General features: G+C 42.7%; 1 protein-coding gene across 1 annotated transcript in view; it reads left to right on the top strand.

Annotated features, from left to right (window-relative positions):
- The window catches only part of LOC129356072 (SH3 and multiple ankyrin repeat domains protein 2-like), a gene marked incomplete at its 3' end in the record, with an annotated part of 128,318 nt that overhangs the window by 47,328 nt on the left and 58,985 nt on the right, over positions 1-22,005 (top strand). Inside the window, 5 exon segments of the mRNA XM_055025686.1 lie at positions 2,395-2,503; positions 7,832-7,983; positions 8,114-8,278; positions 10,054-10,173; positions 13,449-13,526. Of these exon segments, the coding sequence (XP_054881661.1) occupies positions 2,395-2,503; positions 7,832-7,983; positions 8,114-8,278; positions 10,054-10,173; positions 13,449-13,526 (624 nt within the window).

Here is a 22,005-nt window from a genome sequence, read left to right as displayed (position 1 = left end):
GATTCATTATTGACCTGAAGAAGCCGGAGTCTTGAATACGAGCTGGAGGTTCGGCTGTTCCCGGCCCGCAGTGGACTCTGCTGCCCCCTGCTGGTGTGATGAGCAGCCAGACATGGAGAAACATCTCCCACTTCCTCCCACTTCAGTCTGACAGACTTTGGGAAGTGCAACCTGAACACCTCAGACACCTTCACATCGAAGGCGCCGCCAGAATAAGACACCAAGAATCTCAGATTACAGTTTAAAATCTTCCCTGTCTGGTTGGATTCAGACTGTTTGTTTGTTTCTGGTCATTTCTGCTTCCTATCAGGGAATGAAATGAGGAGAACAGTTCTTATCTACCTCTATTGTCCTCTTTTTTATAATTATTTGGAATGATGCTCTTCTTCCTGGCAGATGAAGAGCAGGCTCCTCCTCCTCCTCCTGCCTCCATTCCTCCTATATGAATCGAAATGAGTTTTCAGCCTCCTGGTTGTTTGGTTCCAGCTCTGGGCTGCTGTCCTGCAGCCTCTGTAATCTTGTTGTGCAGCCAAATCAAAATGTCTGTGGCAGCTCTCTCCTACAGGAGCCGGTGAAACCGTCTGACAGCAGCTCTAATTTCATATCCGACTGCAGGGAAGCGAGACGGGAAGGAACACAACCAGGGAGGAAAATAAGAAAGGCAAGAGGAGGAAGATGCTCATAAATATGGAACAGGGACATAAATACATACAGTCAAGTTTCCAAAATGTTATTAATGTGAAGAAGTGTTTCTCTGGGATATTTCTGGTTCTAAAAGGTGATATTTTAGCTCAACATTTCCATCCTGTTGCTTTGCTGTGAGGTAGAAAGAGGAGCAGCAGCAGATCAATGTCCAGACTGTCTCCCTGTTCAGGACGGGCAGGGAGGAGACCACACTTTCCTGCTCATTCTGATTCATCAGGCCTGCAGAGACACACAGGGGACAGGCTGGACTGGGGACATTAAATAAAAGACGAGACACACGCGGGGCCACGAACATGATCCTTTGACATTTCCAGATATTGAGCCGCTGGTGAGTCACTGCAGCCGTCAGTCTGATGGAAACTGAGTCACTTTGGATGATTCTCTGCTCTCAGTGCAGCTGGTGGTAAAATGATCAGTATTTATACTCAGAGCTTTGTCAACATCCAGGCAACATCTAGTTAGCATTGTGTTAGCTCAATATGCTAATTAGCGCCAGCAGTTTAGCGGTAAATAAAAATAGATGTTTAGTTTGATGAAAATATGTTAAAGTCTCAGTATTCCTTGCTCTGAAAGATTCTTCAGAGCAAGGAATACTGCTCTGAAGACCACCATGTCCAGCTCCTGTTGCTTCTCCCAGTGCTAACTACAGAGATACATGGTTGGTCAGCCAATCAGAGCCAGGAGGCGGGTCTTATCGCTGTCAATCCCTCTCAAGTACACGCTGCTCATCCTCCCTTTTGCTCTCTGCAGTGCTTTAGCAATAAATGCTTAGGCTAGTTAGCAACAGTTTTCCTGTAATGGTAAGCTGTTTCTCTCCCATGAGCAGCATGTTCACATGAGTGATTGACAGCACTCAGCCCAGGCTCCTGGCTCTGACTTGGTAGAGATCGATCTTTCCACAGATTATCTGTATCAGAGTATTTATAAATGAAACTGAAAGTCACCACTGAAACTATAATAAATAAGACATTCATAAATTATTGAGCAGCGTCTACCTGGGGCTGCTGCTGATGGACTGCAGAGCAGAACTTCTAACATTTCTGTCAAAATTTCAGACATAACAAAATCAAACTGTATAAGAAATCATGAAATTAAAATCTGCTGGTTGAACAAAGGAGCTTTTTACTAAAACGTTTAAGTGATGGATTCATAGATGAAGCTGTTTCAGACGAACCACAGCAGGGATGTTAGCAAACAAGCAGCTCAAAATACTCGTATAATCCTTCAACACAGTGAATATTCATGATCAGAGTCACTGTACCTGCTGCAGCAGCTGGTTGCTGCAGCAGCTGGTTGCTGCAGCAGCTGGTTGCTGCAGCAGCTGGTTGCTGCAGCAGCTGGTTGCTGCAGCAGCTTTTGTTTCGGATCTTTTTCTGCTCTCTCATTCTTCCTGCTTTCTCTCCTTCAGGGAGCTGCTCTCTTATCTATTTTTATCTCACGGCCTGAAAAGAAAGCAGACAGAACAGAGCGGCGCAGAAAGAAAGGAGCCGCTCCGTCCTGCCCTGTCCCCCGATGTCCTCCCCGTCCCCCCCTCCTGTCTTATCTCCACATTCAACTTGATTTCATTTTATTCTTCTATGTTTGACCTTTTTTGACCTTTCCCCGTATCTCTAATTGTACTTTGTGAAAATGGATCCTTTTGTCTCGGCGTTCTGCTTTGATGACCCGTTTGTCCTCCGGTGTGTGCAGGCCAACCTGAGGAAGTTCATGGACCTGGTTCAGCAGAACCAGGTGGACAAAGTGGGGAAGCTGTTGGAGCGAGGCCTCGACCCGAACTACCACGACGGGGATTCTGGTGGTAAGTCTGCAGGCCGGACACAAACACAGCAGAAACTCACTGAGCAACAGAAAGAAAGACTTCTGGGAAAGAAATGGTTCTGGTTCTGGTTCTGGAGGGAAATCCAGACCCAGAAAATCCTCCTCATCCTGGAAACATTTGATCAAAAAACATGATTTCTTTTAAAATGTCATGTTTCACATTTAGTTTCTCGTCCACTTTGTCGATGTAAAGGCAGCGATCCAATCAAGACCGAATTAGAGAAACAAGAGTTCATCTGACGGACCTTTGGTTCTGGGTGATGGATTCGCTGTCGTCCAGTTTCTGTTTTTTATGATGCCGGTCGTAACGGCGCATCAGCCCTGCAGCTCATGACCCTCCAGTGGCTCCGCGAGGCAAAGCGCCGCCCTGCTGGCTGCAGTGAAGCATTTCTCTGCTGATTAGGTTCCCAGGTGTGAACATCCTGGGCCCAGGAGGCTTCTGGGTAATGAGCCCAGTTCTGATGTCAGTGCGTTGAGAAGGTGGTTCCTGGTTCCAGAGGAGAAACACAGAGATCCGGACGGACCCTGAACACATCGTCTGTTTTTCAGTCAGTTACTCGCCGTGCAAATCAATATTATTAATTTAAATTAGATTCATTTCTTTATTCTGGTCATTTTTAACCTTCAAAACACACAAACAAAATGGAACAGAACAAAAAAGACAAAATTAGTACAGAAATGGATATTTCAAAAACACAAAGTGAAGCAAAAGTTTATTATACCTCAACGTTTTATACAACATATTGTAAATTAAAACAGCAGAATTATTAATTTCAGAAAGTGAAACTCGTACATCATATAAATTTATCACATCTGAAGGGAAATGTTGGAAAAAATAGTTTTCATGTTATCTTCATGAAAACCCAAAAGTCTAAAAAAATATGTGAACATTGTGAGAAAAAGAAATATTGAAAACTCATCAAGCTGCACCAAAGCTTTTTCAAAGAAAGTTGAGTGGAAGGAAAAAGTGTGGAAGGAAAGATGAACAGTGGTAACCTGGAGAGGAACATGGAGTGAAATCAGGATCGAGAGGAACGTCAGGACTGGACAGAACATCTGGGTCCACTATGAGCTACACCATCTTACCTGGGCTGAGCGGAACCAGAACCAGAACCGGATGGTTACCCAGTGGTCCACAGTTTTCATTTCATTTGGACCTGAAGGTTCAACCCTCTGAACTCCACCAGGCTTATCAGCTGTTCAGGACACTGTTGCCCAGGTGAAATGTTGCTCAGGTGAAATGTTGCCCAGGTGAAATGTTGTCCAGGCGAAATGTTGCTCAGGTGAAATGTTGCCCAGGTGAAATGTTGCTCAGGTGAAATGTTGCTCAGGTAAAATGTTGCCCAGGTAAAATGTTGCCCAGGTGAAATGTTGCCCAGGTGAGTTTTTTCTCCTGCGTTGATCAGCTCCAGTCGTTTCCACCTTCATCTTGTTGCCTCAGGCAGCAACAAACATGTTGCCGTCATGCGTTGCTTTAAGAGCTGTTGACTTCCCTCCAGCGCTGAGGCTCATAATTCTGTTTATTTATGATTATGTAATGAATCTGTCAGGAGTGTCTGTGCTGCGGTTGAGCAGCGTTGAGTGGACCGATGAAGGTGAGCAGGAGGAAGAGGAGCAGTTCGGCTGAGCTGCTGCTGAAATAACGACCTCTGGTACCAGAACCAAACCTCCAGAACTCCAGCTGGAGAAAAACCCACTGCTTCCCCTGATCACTGTAATAACCAATAATGATCACTGTAATAACTTAATGATCACTGTAATAACTTAATGATCACTGTAATAACCAATAATGATCACTGTAATAACTTAATGATCACTGTAATAACTTAATGATCACTGTAATAACTTAATGATCACTGTAATAACCAATAATGATCACTGTAATAACTTAATGATCACTGTAATAACTTAATGATCACTGTAATAACCAATAATGATCGCTGTAATAACCAATAATGATCACTGTAATAACTTAATGATCACTGTAATAACTTAATGATCACTGTAATAACTTAATGATCGCAGTAATAACTTAGTGATCACTGTAATAACCAATAATGATCACTGTAATAACTTAATGATCACTGTAATAACTTAATGATCACTGTAATAACCAATAATGATCACTGTAATAACTTAATGATCGCTGTAATAACTTAATGATCACTGTAATAACCAATAATGATCACTGCAATAACTTAATGATCACTGTAATAACTTAATGATCGCTGTAATAACTTAATGATCACTGTAATAACTTAATGATCACTGTAATAACTTAATGATCACTGTAATAACTTAATGATCACTGTAATAACTTAATTATCGCTGTAATAACCAATAAGGATCACTGTAATAACTTAATGATTGCTGTAATAACCAATAATGATCACTGTAATAACTTAATGATTGCTGTAATAACTTAATGATCACTGTAATAACTTAATGATTGCTGTAATAACTTTCAACTGACAGAAGTGATGATAAACTGGAAACAGTAATAAAGAGAGAATCCCACTGAATAACTTGGGTTCAACAGACGCCTTTCATTTAAAAACAGCAACTAGCTTCCAAAATCCTGGACAATAACGATGCAACCTGTCAGTGAATATTTTGTTGCTCAACTTGTGGAGGGAATCAGAGGATTTCTGCAGCGTTTATCAGGTTTCTGCTCCTCTCAGCTTCCAAGCCAACAGGTGAACAGGTGTTCACATGTCATGTGAACGTCATCATTTTTGTCCAGGCCTGTTTTGTTACTTTGATATTTTTCTAATAATTCTGTTGAATTAAAAAGCTAAATCAGATTTCCACTGGATAATTTCAGGATTTTTTCTCATTTTTTTCTTTCAGTCTGAAGTTATTTCTGTGAGCATTATTGTTTTTTGAGTGTTTTCTGTGTTTATGTTTTAATATCTGCTGCTTCTTTTATTATTTATGACCTGAAAGTATTTCCGTCTCCTGACTCTTTTCTGCTCAGGAACAATCTTCAGTCTTTAGCTTTTATTTCAAAGATGTTTTCAAACATTTCACACATTCGGTTCCTGGGATCTGGACCTTATAAAGCTGCTTTTTCCTGCAAAATACTTGAATTTGATCATTTCTGGGCCAAGCCGGCTGCTGGTCCATAATAAGCTGATTATGTTGAACTGGGACGTTTGTTGTCTACTGGTGTCTTGTTTTGATGACCTTGTTTAGCATCATCAGCGCTGCTTTAATCACCTCTGTGCTGTTTTCTTGTTGCGCCTCATAATTAATAGAGAATCAGACGACCTGCTTTATCAGATCAAAAACCTGAAGGGAAGAAAAGTGAAGTTTGAAGATAAGTTTCAGGATGAAGGGAGAGTCAGGGAAACAGTTGCCTCAGGAAACTTTTACTTTTTTTGAAATTTTGCCTTTACTGTACAGTATTTTATTCTTTATTCTGTTTTTTATAAATACTTTATATTCTATCTTTCTGTGAGTGTCTGCTAGATAGACCTACATGGTATATCTAGTTGTACTGAAACTTGGAACAAGAATTTTTATCTTAAATTAAATTCAACTCAATTTTGTTCTGCACAAAATATCATTATAAAGTATGTAAATTAGGACATTATCATACAATATCTGTAATGAATTGCCATCCAGTTGTATGTTATCTAATTAAATAGGACAATCTGAGTTTGATTGATGCAGATAAATGTCTTTTATTTAGACCAATCACAGCAGCAGGATTCTCCCAGCTGATTGGCTGAAATAATATGGAAACGTAAAGTAAATGCATTTTGTTCCTCATCAAATAATTCCTGTAAATAGTAAAAAATCATTAATTTAACAAAATGTGATGCTTTTATTTTTGGCACTTTTTAAGTTATTTAATTGTGGCACTTGTGGCTTCCCGTACCATCTGTGGTCCAAACTGGTCATACTTTAGGTTCTTCCTTCGATCTGAGCAGAACCTCAAACTCTGAACAGGAAAGTCTCCATGTCATTCATGCTGCCCAGATCATACTGGATGTAAACCAGTTCACTGACAGACCAGTTCACTGAGAAACCAGTTCACTGAGAAACCAGTTCACTGAGAAACCAGTTCACTGATAAACTGGTTGTATAATTCTGTCTTGTTCTGTTTTTTACTTTCATTTTGTTTTCCATGTTCAGTTGCTTCGGTTCGTTTAGTTTTGGTTCGTTTAGTTTTAGTTCGTTTAGTTTTGGTGCGTTTAGTTTTGGTTCGTTTAGTTTTAGTTCGTTTAGTTTTGGTTCGTTTAGTTTTGGTTCGTTTAGTTTTGGTTCGTTTAGTTTTGGTTTGTTTAGTTTTGGTTCGTTTAGTTTTAGTTCGTTTAGTTTTAGTTCATTTAGTTTTAGTTCGTTTAGTTTTGGTTCGTTTAGTTTTGGTTCGTTTAGTTTTAGTTCGTTTAGTTTTGGTTCGTTTAGTTTTAGTTCGTTTAGTTTTAGTTCGTTTAGTTTTGGTTCGTTTAGTTTTGGTTCGTTTAGTTTTGGTTCGTTTAGTTTTGGTTCGTTTAGTTTTGGTTCGTTTAGTTTTAGTTCGTTTAGTTTTGGTTCGTTTAGTTTTGGTTCGTTTAGTTTTAGTTCGTTTAGTTTTGGTTCGTTTAGTTTTAGTTCGTTTAGTTTTGGTTCGTTTAGTTTTGGTTCGTTTAGTTTTGGTTCGTTTAGTTTTGGTTCGTTTAGTTTTAGTTCGTTTAGTTTTGGTTCGTTTAGTTTTGGTTCGTTTAGTTTTAGTTCGTTTAGTTTTGGTTCGTTTAGTTTTGGTTCGTTTAGTTTTGGTTCGTTTAGTTTTGGTTCGTTTAGTTTTGGTTCGTTTAGTTTTGGTTTTCCATCACTCTATAGTGTCTTCATCATGTTCAGAGGAAATTATTAATTGAAGATAATATATACTTTTTCCTGTAGCTGCTGCGTCTGAACCGTTCTGATCCGGTTCTATCATCTGGTTCTGATCCAGTTCTGTGATCCAGCTTTGATCCGGTTTTGATCCGGTTCCGATCCGGTTCTGTGATCCGGTTTTGATCCGGTTCCGATCCGGTTCTGTGATCCGGTTTTGATCCGGTTTTGATCCGGTTCTGTGATCCTCTGGTTCCTCAGCAGGAGCGTCTCGTTTCCCTCAGACCAGCGTTGCTCTGCATCTGTTACCTGAGAGCGTTTGGTGCTGAACTGACGGAGTTTTCTCCTGAGGTTCAGATCAAACTCTTCCTCCCAGGAGTTTTGGAGCAGCTGGAAACTCGTCTCCATGCTGAGCTTAAGAAAACAAACGTTTCACCGTCTGAGAGCTGCAGGAAGTGGATTTGCTTTCTGAATGGTGTGTTTCCTGCAGAGAGCCCTCTGACGGCGGCGGCCCAGCTGGACAGCGGCGTGGAGATGATCAAGGTCCTGAAGAACGGAGGAGCTCATCTGGACTTCAGGGCCAAGGACGGCCTGACCGCCCTTCACAAAGCGGCGCGCGCCAAGAACCAGCTCATCCTCATGGTGAGGAAACTCCGACTTCCTCCTCCAAAGACTCAAACCCTCCATTCAGACGTTACGTCGGCCTGCAGCCGCTCGGCTCTCGGTGCTTCAGAGAGACGAGAAAACTTTCCTGTTTTCATTTGTGATCCAGACGCTGCTGGAGCTGGGAGCGTCTCCAGACTACAAGGACAGCCGCGGCCTGACGCCGCTCTACCACAGCGTGGTGACGGGCGGAGACCCGGGCTGCTGCGAGCTGCTGCTCCGCCAACACGCCTCCGTCTGCTGCCAGGACGAGAACGGCTGGCACGAGGTCCACAGGTAACACACACACACACACACACACACACACACACACACACACACACACACACACACACACACCACACACACACACACACACACACACACACACACTTGTGTGTTCTGGCCTTCAGATTCATCAGATTGCTTATCTCCTCCCTGTCAGGCTGTAAAATCTCAGCCTTCCTCATCCGTCCCGTTTCATAGCTGATAAGAAGAAGCTGCTGCCGCTTCGTTCGCTTCACGTTCATATTCATGTTTCTCCTCAAAGTTTTTCCACTCAGAAAAGACTTTCTGTTGAGAGGAAAAGTTCATTTCTCTCGTGACATCATGCAGGATTTTCACTGTTTCTGTTCCATTGTTTGTAATTGTTCATAAACTCAGAGATGATGAAACATGATGTATAATTCAGGTGGAGGAGCTTCATCTCCCAGACCTCTGACATACTCACCATGATGACGAGCATCAGCTCTACAAGCAGCAGCTCAGCTGTTTTTATTTGCTTATGTTTGCAGGCTTAATGACTTTTCCTGCAACATAAGCAACATCCATTTTTAATGTCTGCACAATGCGTCAGTGCATTTTAAAGTCTGCTTGCTTTTCATCTCCTCTGTGATTTGCAGCTGAAGCACTTTGTTTCATAAAAGGTTATAAAGTGATATTTAGCTTTAGAAGTGTAAACATCAGAGGTTGTTTCTCTTTGACTCTTTTTAAATATATATAAGTTTAATAAAGCATCCAGGCTGGATGCTGACTGTTTGTTTTACCTCTTTTTTCTCTAATCCTGCTGATATTTATGAAATATTTCCTTTCATTCAACATTTATGTCAATTGTGAAGCTCAGATCATTAATATCTGTCAGTTGTTTTGTTATTTTGTCATTTATATGGAATCTGAAACTTGAATTGTCAATTTTTTCACATTTTGTGAATGCAACATGACAGTGGCAGGATGATCAGCCCAAACATACAGAAATAAAAATATATGTAAATACATTTTAACAGAAACACAAATTAAATTTCAGTCAAACAGGAAAAGTTTTACTTTGACTTTTTTCTGGAAGTTGAAATTGAAATTTGACATTAAGTTTGAAATGTTTTTCTCAGAAATATTCATGAGACTCCATAGAGAAATTAAACTCAGCTTCTATTTCAGTTTGAATTATGAATTTGAGTTTTGGAGAGGGAAAATACAAACCCAACAAGTTCAAAGGTCAGACAGTCTACACATTCAGGGTTTTCTCTAAAGATAAGCGTATTTAATAAACATCTGGACAGATGAGTTTCTCTCTGTGACTCTGGTGGGTTTTATTTCAGGTTTGATTCTCTTTAACTTCCTTTCCTCCGTCTTTCTGCTCCTGGGTTCAAACTGAGGCGACCAGCTGCTACCAGCTGCTGCTCCGCTTCACTTCTCCTCCTCTGCACCACACTGACATCTAGTGGTGAAGGCGTCACACTGCAGGATCCTCTCACCACTGTGTGTGTGTGTGTGTGTGTGTGTGTGCGTGCGTGCGTTTGTGTGTGTGTGTGTGTGTGTGCGTTTGTGTGCGTGCGTGCGTGTGTGTGTGTGTGTGTGTGCGTGCGTGCGTGCGTGTGTGTGTGTGTGTGCGTGCGTGTGTGTGTGTGTGTGTGCGTTTGTGTGCGTGCGTGCGTGCGTGCGTGTGTGTGTGCGTGTGTGCGTGCGTGCGTGTGTGTGTGTGTGTGTGTGTGTGTGTGTGTGTGTGTGTGTGTGTGTGTGTGTGTGCGTGCGTGCGTTTGTGTGTGTGTGTGTGTGTGTGTGTGTGTGTGTGTGCAGGCCTGCCGCCACGGCCATGTGCAGCATCTGGAGCATCTGCTGTTCTACGGAGCGTTGACGAGCGCCCAGAACGCCTCGGGGAACACCGCCCTGCACATCTGCGCCCTCTACAACCAGGTGAGCAAAATAATAAACTACAACCAGGTGAGCAAAATAATAAACTACAACCAGGTGAGCAAAATAATAAACTACAACCAGGTGAGCAGGTTTCCTGTCGCCACTGATCGTAAACGTTTATGCTGGAAAGTGAAGTTTTCTATGACATGAAAGTAAAATCCTGGGTTTGATGCAGAATATTAGAAAATATTCAGTGTTTTTAGTAAAAACTAAACTTCCATTATCAATGTTTAACAAACTTTCCCAGCCTGATCATCTTTATTGATTATTAAGAGAAAAAACACATTTCTCATGTAACACATCCACAAATGGTTCTGAAATAAAACTCCTTTTATTGCTCTTTAAATAAAACGAGCTTCTTATGTCGCTCTGTTTCTCTGGTGACCAGAAACATTTCAGCTCTAATAATAGATTTCAGCAGAAAATGGTGGAAAGTTAAATAAATATGAATAAAGTTTTTGACCCGGAAACATGAACAAATGCAGATTGATTCTGTACTGTTACATAATTTCTGAATGGAAGTTAATATTTCAATATGAAAATTTTTCCCTTTTTATTTGAAGGCTTTTGCATGTGGACATTTTTGTCCATTGTTGCTTCATATTTAGACCAAAACTTTTGATCCCATTTAGATTTCTGATCCATATTCTTCATTAAAAACCATAAAGTTGTTCTGCTGCTGCTGGTAAGACGCTGACTGCTCAGTATTTCACAGCATAACCCTTCAGATCTAAGTGAATTATTCCCAATAAGAGAAATGTGAAATGTTCTCCGTCTGGCCTGCGTTGCCTTCATGCTCCTCATTGTTCGGTTCAGACTGCAGGAAAACGTGAGCTCCACTCACAGGCGGCGGCCATGACATCGACCAGACCTGACAGGAAACCGCAGAGTCCGGAGCTTCAATCCGAGGAGCTCAGCTTCCGTTCTTTCCGCTCCGCTCTGTTTCTTTTTCCCAGGAGTCGAGTTATTTACCGTCCCTGCTAGTATTTATGATGTTCCAGTCGGTCCCAGGAGGAAAGTCGAGTTGCTGGGTCTTCCTCTAATTACTGTGAACAGCTGAAGTTCAACGTGAAGAGCGCTCTGCTTTTAATCTTTTCATCATATAACTCCTATAATCACCACCCACACATCATTTCATCCATTTAGCTGCTTTTGCTCTACAAATTTCCAGGAAGTGAAAGTTGTGTGTGAGATGACAGAAAAGGATCCATCAGCCTTTCATTATTCAGAAATAAAAGCAAGTCAAGAAGCGATGTCGTCTTTTAAAACAAAGAAACCCAACAAGTAATTGATGTTTTTATATCTTGGAAACAAATTTGATGGGATTTGATGAACAACAGGTTCACTCCTATGAGGCTCATTCACACAGAAAGGACAAACAGCTCTGCAGGATATTACAGAAAAATAAAGAAACTGTTTAAAGCACTTCATTTATCAGAGTTTGGTACCAAACTCTGTGTTTTCCCAGACAGTTTGGTTTCAGTGAATCTTTCCAGGTGAACAATCCAAGTCTTCAGGTCAGATTGAGGGTAAATCTGCTTCCTCTCTTCCTCTCTTGTGAGGAGCTGCTCAGACTTTCACACCAAGCTGTGACCCTCTCCAGACGCCACTCGACTTGAAGCTGGTCTCTGAAGCCTCTGGCATCGTTTGTGCTGCAGGTCAGCATCGTTTGTGCTGCAGCACACCAGAGAGCGTTTAACTTGCTGCTCTCAGTTTGGCTTTTAGAGAAAATATTCCCTCTGCTGCTTTTAAATCTCAGCAACTGAAATTATCTGTGGTGCCAAGAAAACCAGTGAAGTAAAAATAATATTGGTTCAATTCTCCTGCTGATCATCATGAAGGCTTCACTGTCATTTTAACAGTCGTTACTGAAAACTGTTTCCAGATAAATTATTATGATATCTGGATGAGAAAAATCCCCAAAACTGAGATTCATTTCCTGCAACTTGATAAAAATATAAAACTGCACTGAGGATAGTTCAGCTGATTTTAGGTGAATCTGCTCCACACTGTGATTATTTTATTTTTCACCATCTGTCTCTGAATTAATCCAAAGTATTAATAAACCTCAAACATGAATGTTTCAGAAAGGAAAGGTGATTTTTTTGGCTTATTTAACAGAATATATGTGAACAGATATTGGGCAACAAAATAAAAAGCAGATTTTCTCATCTCATTTTGTTTACTTTCATCATTTTAAATGAGAAATATAAACAACAATGTTTCCAAACCAAACCCAGTAAGTTGCTCTGGTCCATCATCAGACCAGTTGCAGTCGATTCATTCTGCTTTGTGGTCAAACGTCTCGTTTTCTGGCTCGTCTCATTTCGTTGTTTTGTTTTCCAAGAGAATAATTTTGCATGAAGTTTGTTTTTCGAGGGAAGCTTTTCACCCATTATCATGACCTTTGACCTGAGTGAGGCCTGTGGTTTTTCGGTCATTTCTCTGAACTTTGCACACGCTGACCCTGACTGGATCTGCTGGGACGTCCAGTACTGGAGAAACGAGAAACGTTGTCCAAATGGAGTCCAGATGACCTTGAACCCTTCCAAGAGTGACAAACGGCTGCAGAAGACCCTGGCATCAAAGTTTCCAGGGAGAGTCGTGAAGCTCTGCTCTGACCTCCATCTTTGTTTCTGCTCCTCGTTTAATGAATTTTCCCGTTTGTCCTGAGTGATTCAGCCACATTTCTGAGCGTTTCTGAGGAGGAAGGACAGCGTGTTGGAGGACTGGCTGCGGTCCAGGTGGACGGGTAAAAATAACCCGCAGGATTTCAATGAGAAGGGAAGCGTCTCACGGCAGAACGTATGGAAGGAGCTGACGGCTCTGCTCAGATCATGGCTGTGCTTCAGTTTGTGATTCTCCTGCCAACTCTCCGCAGCTCATTGTGGCTCTAAAAAAACTATTTATATTCATGTATGTGTGCGCGGTGCATGCGTGGTGCAGCACATTGTGGGCGAGTTGTGCAGCAGATTCAAGCCCCTCAGCTCGCGCCAGCGCTCTTCTTCTCTCTCGTCCCCGGCTCCCTCTTCCTGTCGGAGTGGAGCAACAGATTCAGAAGAAGCTCCACTCCTGCTGCAGGTGGTCCTGCTGCCTCTCACTTAGTAATGACATGCTGAGGTGGTGAACACTCTTCCCTGCACCTCTTGGAAAACTCTGTCACTGGAAGATAATCGCCGTTCTTCCAGAACAAAGTAGGAGAACTTAAAGGACTCGGATCTTCAGGATGTTTCTGGTTGGTTCTGCTTCATGTTTTTTTCTGTTCTCCCTCCCAGGATAACTGTGCCAGAGTGCTGCTGGTCCGTGGAGCCGACAAGGAAGTGAAGAACTACAACAGCCAGACTCCATTCCAGGTACCGCTGAAACATAAGTAAAGACATAAAAGTAATTGCTGCTATTTTTAGCCAGTTCTTGGTGATTTACTGCAGCTTTCAGAGTGCGGGGAAAACATTTATAGAAGCGGCACGTTCTCCTCATCTCATTTGTTGCCATGGCAACAGTGGGGAAACAGCCAAGGTCAGTTTCAACCAAGGATGCAAACACTTTCTTGGCCAATAATGGAAATGTTGTAATTAAAGTCGTGGGGGAGAGCAGCGAGGGAGCGTGAAATGCCGACCGTCTTTTTGGGATTCGTCGGGCGCAGAAAGGGCGATTCTGATGCGCCTGAATTTATTCAGAAAGCGTGAAAATATTTACAAACGCACCGTGACATGAAACCTGAACACGACAAAGTTTAATGTGTGTGCATGAATGTTTGTGATGTTTCTGAGTCACTCCAATTATTTCATTAAATGTTCTTTTTGCAGCAAGCAAATTAGATTTCTGCAGGAAATGTTCCTCAACTTTCCCCTACAGATCAGATCCTGGCTGTTCGCTGAGCTGGTGTCACAAACATCGCTTCAAATCTGCCGTTTATTTCAGAAAAACAGAATCGAAGCACTATGATGCTGCGACTTTGAAGTGTGATTTTAAGAAAGTGGGAGGTGACTGCAACCAAAGTCTGAGGCCCTACAACATGTCAGGCAGAACATTATGACCACAGACAGTTAAAGTCAACATCATGAATCATCTCTTCGTGATGAAGTGAACATTTTGCAGTTCCTCCAGAACTTCACGTTTGTTTTGCTGAGTTTTTGCAATCAGAATCACTGATTTTGCGGAACTACGATGGAAATATTTGTGAGGAATTTTGCAATATTTATTCCTCATTTCCCTTTCAAAATCTATATGTAGAAGCAAAAAGATGTGAAAATAAGCAGACAGGCTGGACATAAAGAAATCAGCTGGATTTTTGTTACGCTGCATATCCAGTCCAACTGAAGTGTAGTTAAAGTAAGAGACACTGCCACCTGCAGGTGGGAGTTAGCAGTCACGTAGACCCAATGATTTTCATCATTTTTATGAAAATGTGTGTGAATTTCCTCCGTCGCAGAATCATAAAAACCTGAAGGTTAGGGTAGGTACGTTATGTGTCCAGCTGCCTGAAAAACCTTTCCTACAGTTTTCACATGTTTCAAGCGTCATTTCCAGTCAAGCTGTTCTAACTGGGGTTTTGTGCTTAAAATGAAAGATTTGATGTTTAACATTTTGGTTTTGTTTGTGTGAATACGTTCAAATCAGAGTGATTTTGCTTCATGCTCATCCTGTAAGAGTCGAATCGAACATCTGTGGCCTGAACTGAGGATTTGTCCCGATGGACAGTGAACCTGCTCTCCTGCTGCGATTATCTGCATGTTTTCTGAGGGGAAAAGTTCCAACTGATATGTTTGACTCATAACCTACGCCTCAGTTACAAAAGAGCCTTATCCAGGCAGGCTTTTACGAAAGGCAGTCCCACGGGGTCCTCCAGGTCCTCCACATCCACTCCAGTGGAGCGTTTCATTAGCTGCAGCGTTTCACAGAGAGAGGGAGGACGGGATGAACTGAAATCACATCACCGTTAGTCACAGTCTGACTACAGCTGAGGCTTAAATTTAGCCGTTTCCCTGGAGTGTGATTTCTGTGAACAAACTGCACTGAACAAAATCTAGAAAAAATAATAAGTTTTCATGATACTGTGAGGTTTGACACTTTAGAGGAAACACAGACAGCTTTGAACTGGTTGTGTAGTTTGGTGATTATCAGGGATGCACCTTATGGTACTTTATAGTACTATTTACTATATATGTTTCCATACACTTACAACAGTGGGAAAAGACAAAGACACTGCTGATATCAACCCTGCTCTGCATCACTGTCAGTCACATGACCAAACAAATACCACATGACCCCAGCCCAGAAATACACAGCAAAAAGATGGAAATAAACATCAGTTTTTCATATCAGGCCAGTTTTACGTATCAAACCGATAATGATGTGTTAATGCAGATAAATTCTGCTTCTCCAGTGTAAAAATGCCCCCCTTGGTGTGACGTTTCTGTCAGGCTTGACTGCTTATCATCCCAGAATGTAACAATTTGGGGGCTAGTCCGGGAGGGCAGAACTTAAATTGTGTTTTGTTTGGTTATGGGTCCAGTCCTCTCTGTCTTCTCTTTTAAACATGTTTCTTGAAAAGGTTCTGATGATGAGCCCTGATGTGGGTCAGCTTGTGTGACTTGATTTGGATTTCTTTCTGGATCTCTGAAACGGAATATAGACTCAGATCAGTTTAGTCTTAGAAATCTGAATCAGAAATTCTGTAATCCAAGCATATCCATGTCGGTAGGTAGTGATGGACATAGTTCTGCTAATATGACTCGGCTAGAGATCATTTTTTGGCTGGTGTTTGTGTTTTTGGTGATAATAAAGATGCTTAGAGCATCTAGTATCTCCTAGATAAATTTTCCCAATGTGTTCTGTTGTAATTTCTTGAAGCCCAAACCGTCCAGGCAGGTGTGCAAAGACAAATTTGCTCATAAAATTGTTGAGGCATGGTTGGTATTTGCATGGTTATATTTAGTTATTTTATGCTAAATACCATGTTGTTGTAATGCTTTAGCATTAATTTCAGTTAGCGGTGCCCAGCACCATCTACAACTCATTCTGTAGTTGTAGTTCTGTAGTTTAGTTGGAATTTTTCTCAAATGTTTCCCAGAACTGATTTATTAGTAAATTATTAGTAAGTGGTTGAGTATTATGCAACACACTGCTTTTATCACTGCACTGCTTTTCAAAGCAAAGCAATTTTCTTTGGTAGTGAGATGATTTTCTTGCCGATAAAAGCGCAAAGATTGCTGACAATAAGACCCAGCAGCTGCTGTCCCTCAGTAGTGAAGACGTTCAGCTTAACTGGGGCGGCCAAGTGCAAATCTGTTGCAGAAGAGAAACAAACAGCCGTTATTTTCCTGACAGCAGGCTCAGCGGCTGAACATCAAGCAGCCACTAAACATGTTGGACTCTCACTTGTTGTTGAGTGGAGGAAAAAAATCGCTCTCTTGCACTTACTATCTTTATCATTGTTGCACTCTCCTCCTACACATGAAGCCCAGAGCTGAATCCAACAAGTTTATGCCTGTTTTACAGATGGAAGCTGGAACAGGTACAGACCAGAGGAAACTGAGCTGCAGGAGATTCAAAAGCTGTGACTGTCCTGCAGCTCAGAGGACGATACGTTCAGGCTCAGGCCCGGTTTATTCATTCATCATTTCCTTTTAAATTAATTTAAATAAACTTCAGGAAACATTTTCATGTGGTTTGCTTAACATCCATGGTAAACAGTTTTATGTATTTTTATATTTTCAGACTGTTTCGAAGTGGTTTCTAAAGTTTTATGGTTCCACTTTAGGGTATGATGAACATGATCAAGCTTTGAACTTTGACCTCATTTAGAAAAACACTGAGGATCCCAGATTCTTTCCAGCTTTCCTGCAGTTCTGGTTCTTGTTTCATTTGAGGTATGGAATTTGACTAGGCCATTGTCTTGTTGATGACCCAGTTAGGACCAAACCGTCTGACTGATGGAGCTGAATGAGTGACAACCAGCCCACATCATCATCCCTCCGCCACCGTGCTCGAGGTGTTTGTGCTGCCAGACGTCCTGCTGTCTGCCATCTTGTTTTCCTCCATCCTTTCCTTTCTGCAGAATGATGGAGTTCAGATGGTCTTAAAATGCTTCACAGATTGATCGGAGTTGCTGATGTTGTTCCAGTTTTATCTCTGTGGTTGATTTGATTCAGTTCTCCAGATTTTCTGCAGCACGTTTAATCTGTTGACTTTACAATGCAGAAAAAATTAACTAAATGTTTGTAGAAATAAACAGCAGACAAGAGAGCAGGTGATATCAATAGAACAGGTCAGAAGTAATTAAATATCATTGGAATTAGAAAACACAGCAGGGTAGAATAAATTGGGTTCAAGCTGCTGCACCAATAATTTGAATGCATTAAAAGGTCATCCTCTTCAGATGCTTCATCTGTTTTATTTGTATTCTGACAAATCCTGAATATCAGAGCAGAAACATTACATAACTCTAAACAGGAGTACATCTAGACAGAGAGCTTGAACACCCACTCTGCCATTCCTCAGCAAAACAACAGAAAGAAGCTCAAACACACAAATTAACTACATATCAAGGCGAAATACCTTAAACAATTAGAGAAAAGCAGCTTTAAACTGAGAAAACGTTTGTTCAAAACGGCTCTCTAGACGTGTTTGAAACAAATGTGACATTTATGAGCTCTAAGGAAAAATCAAATTAACTTCACAGGTAAATACGAGTTAAATGACAAAGATTAAAAATCAATCAAGTTTACTTAAAGTGAAGGCGCAAACTTGCAGTGGTTTGAAATTGTCAAGCTATTAAAATGTTAAAAATATTTCAGTCATATTTTAAGACTCAAATGAATTTGAGACATTGTGAAAGGAGTGACTTTATTTTCTGAGCAGCCTGTCGGACCTAACATTCACATGTTGCTCATTTTGGTTTTTCCGTTTGGGTCTCTACAGCAGAAACAATTAAAGCACAAAGAAAATCCCGTCCAGTTGTGATAAGTTTCTTTTTTCTTGGTGTCTGGAAAATGAGCCATTTGAAAAACCTGTGCTGTTGTGTAACAGTGCATCTGTGTGTGTGTGTGGGGGGGGGGTTGTAGCACTCGTTAAAAGATGTATTGTTTCAGCCAAAAGAAACAGAGAAAAGCAGAGAATCAGTTGTTCTCTCTCAGTTATTTGTTTTCTTGATGATTTCAACAAACCGACCCTTCATGTTGTTTCTCATCTCTCCAGTTGTATTGTGGAAGTTTCTGATCTCTTCAACCTTTAACATCTAAATGTCTCCATTTTCATCAAAACCTTCCTCCATTCTCCACATTCTCCCTTCTCTCTTCCCGCTCCGTCTCTCCCAGTCTAAGTCTTAAAGGGACAGTCAGGAAGTCGGGGTTCTGTGGAGCGGTTAATGCAGTCAGTGGCTTCCCTGCAGCAGAGACAACCCCTTCTGAAGTGAGTCAGATCCTCCATATGAAGGAGGAGTGTTTTTTTACCAGGCTGGGTTAGGATGTATGTGGATGTGCCTCTGAGCAAGGCACTTCTCCCCAAGTTGCTGATCAATCAGCGTATGACTGGGTGAGTGTCACTGGCTGAATGCGACTCTGCAGCTTTGACCTGTTTATGAATTCAGTTTATGTACCTGATGAGCCACCAGAAGCCACAGAAGCAGAAGAACTAGATCAGAACCGCTAACTGACCAGTGGCATGAGGACCTGGACCCATCCGGACCCGTCTGGACCCATCCGGACCCGTCTGGACCCATCCGGACCCGTCTGGACCCATCCGGACCCGTCTGGACCCATCCGGATCCGGCTGGACCCATCTGGACCCGTCTGGGTCGGCGGTTCTGGATGGACGCCGTGTTTCCACTGAGTTCTGTTGTCTTCTTCAGATAAAGTGGCTCTGACTCCCCAGAGACCCGCTGTCACCTGGGCTCCGCGTCCCGGAGATCCGGTGTTGCCTTCAGGCACTCCTGGTTGACATGTTTCTGTTGCCAACCAACCGGCTCCCTCCGGCTGTGCAGGAAGTCACTGTCACCACGGAGACAGTGGCGCTCCACGTTAACATGACACTTCAGATCAAAACGTTTCTTTTCCTCCCGGAGGATTAAATATGTAAATAATTCTCCAGATTTACAGTTTTCTTTCCCTTTTCAGCAAATTAAACTTTAAATGAAGCTGCTTCTCGCGATCGAAGCTCAACTATATAATAATGACATTTTACAGTCAAATCTGAAATGTTGTCTAAGATTAGGTGGAAATTTAGAAAACTTTTGGGTGCATGAGTCTGGATGTCAGTCTGGATGTTAGTCTAGATGTCGGTCTGGATGTCGGTCTGGATGTCAGTCTGGATGTTGGTCTAGATGTCAGTCTGGATGTCGGTCTAGATGTCAGTATGGATGCGATTCTGGATGTCAGTCTGGATGTCGGTCTGGATGTCAGTCTGGATGTCGGTCTGTATGTCAGTCTAGATGTCAGTCTGGATGTCAGTCTAGATGTCAGTCTGGATGCATGAGTCTGGATGTCAGTCTAGATGTCAGTCTGGATGTCAGTCTAGATGTCAGTCTGGATGTCAGTCTGGATGTCAGTCTGGATGCATGAGTCTGGATGTCAGTCTGGATGTCAGTCTGGATGTCGGTCTGGATGTCGGTCTGTATGTCAGTCTGGATGTCAGTCTGGATGCATGAGTCTGGATGTCAGTCTGGATGTCAGTCTAGATGTCGGTCTGGATGTCAGTCTGGATGTCGGTCTGGATGTCAGTCTGGATGTGATTCTGGATGTCAGTCTGGATGTCAGTCTGGATGTCGGTCTGGATGTCGGTCTGTATGTCAGTCTGGATGTCAGTCTGGGTGCATGAGTCTAGATGTCAGTCTAGATGTCAGTCTGGATGTCAGTCTGGATGCATGAGTCTAGATGTCAGTCTAGATGTCAGTCTGGATGTCAGTCTGGATGCATGAGTCTAGATGTCAGTCTAGATGTCAGTCTAGATGTCAGTCTGGATGTCAGTCTGGATGCATGAGTCTAGATGTCAGTCTGGATGTCAGTCTGGATGCATGAGTCTAGATGTCAGTCTGGATGTCAGTCTGGATGTCGGTCTGGATGCCAGTCTGGATGTTGGTCTGGATGTCGGTCTGGATGTCAGTCTGGATGTCAGTCTGGATGTCGGTCTGGATGCCAGTCTGGATGTTGGTCTGGATGTCAGTCTGGATGTCAGTCTGATCCTCTAACCATCACGTTTTGATGAGTTTTCCAGTATAATCCCAGTCTGTCTTGACCTGCAGTTTCCCTTCGTTCCTCTGAAGAACCTTTTGCTCCTCTGATGTTCCACCTGGCTGAAAGTGTCGGTGAATTCTCCTCCACATCTTTACCCACTTCCTGCTACACAACCATTTGTCTCCCTGACAACCAGCGGAGACCAGGAAGAGAATGGATGTGGCGGCCATGGCAGTGCTGCTGCTGACTGTGGGCGGCAGGATGATAATGAGAGATAAATGGTGACTGTTTCCTGCAGCTCATTGGTTGGCAGCTTCGCTCTCTGATAAAAAGAGACTTGAGAGCGCCCCCTGCTGCTCTGGTTTAGTTGTTTCAGTGGAGATGAAATTCAGCGTTGGTTTCAAAGACAAAATCTGTTTCAGTGCTTCGCCTCAGCTGAGCTTACATTTCTATCTTCAGAGTTAGATATTAACAAATTAGTGACCGAGGGATTTCCACCTGACAGACTGTTTGATTAGAGACCAGAACTTCATCAGCTGCTCCACCTCCTGCTGCTCCACCTCAGGAGCTGGAGGTGGAGCAGCAGGAGGTGGAGATGCTGGAGGTGGAGGTGGAGATGCTGGAGGTGGAGCAGCTGGAGGTGCAGCAGCTGGAGGTGGAGGTGCTGGAGGTGGAGATGCTGGAGGTGGAGCAGCTGGAGGTGGAGGTGCTGGAGGTGGAGATGCTGGAAGTGGAGCAGCTGGAGGTGGAGGTGCTGGAGGTGGAGGTGGAGCAGCTGGAGGTGGAGATGCTGGAGGTGGAGCAGCTGGAGGTGGAGCAGCTGGAGGTGGAGGTGGAGATGCTGGAGGTGGAGCAGCTGGAGGTGGAGCAGCTGGAGGTGGAGGTGCTGGAGGTGGAGGTGGAGCAGCTGGAGGTGGAGATGCTGGAGGTGGAGCAGCTGGAGGTGGAGGTGCTGGAGGTGGAGGTGGAGCAGCTGGAGGTGGAGATGCTGGAGGTGGCAGCTGGAGGTGGAGGTGCTCTGCTCTGCTCTGCTGAGTCAAACAGCCTGTTCCCCTCCAGGCCTGTGGGGGCGCTGCAACAGGAACCATGGTCCACTTCCTGCTTTTTAGCGTCTATGGTTTGATCGGCGTTCACAGAACCAGAGTTTCCGTTTTGGCTCGATCAGCATTTGGACTCACCAAACGGTCTGGATTTGGATTGAAGCGACTGAACTGGAAAAGACCAAACACGCCTCTCTGGTTTTCTATAAATAGAAACAATCAAGATGAAACCATGCTTTCATTTCCTCTAGATAATCATTAAATCTTTCATAAAGTTGTTATTTTCATGCTTAATATGCTGCAAACAAATGATGGGAAGCAACAAACATCAGGATGCTCCTCAGCTGAAGATAATCATTGTTTGTAAAATGGTTTTTCAAACCTGATTTAAAACTGAAGCAGTTTGATTCTAAAACATTAAAATAAAAACAAACAGTCACTGCTTCGTCACTCGATGGCTGTGGGAGATCCAGCATCCGTCCCCTCCCCCACCTGCTTCTGAAGGAACAGATTTTCCTCCCGGAATACGTTACAGATATACATTTATTGACATGCTTCATTGTGGAGGAAGCCTTTTGTTTTCAGCTGGATAAACGTTCAGGAAACGTCACGTTGATGGA

Source organism: Poeciliopsis prolifica, unplaced genomic scaffold, assembly GCF_027474105.1.
Source record: "Poeciliopsis prolifica strain line A6 unplaced genomic scaffold, Auburn_PproV2 SCAFFOLD155, whole genome shotgun sequence".
Classification (NCBI taxonomy): domain Eukaryota; kingdom Metazoa; phylum Chordata; class Actinopteri; order Cyprinodontiformes; family Poeciliidae; genus Poeciliopsis; species Poeciliopsis prolifica.
The sequence above is the reverse complement of the archived record's forward strand: the minus strand, read 5'-3'. Positions and strand labels throughout refer to the sequence as shown.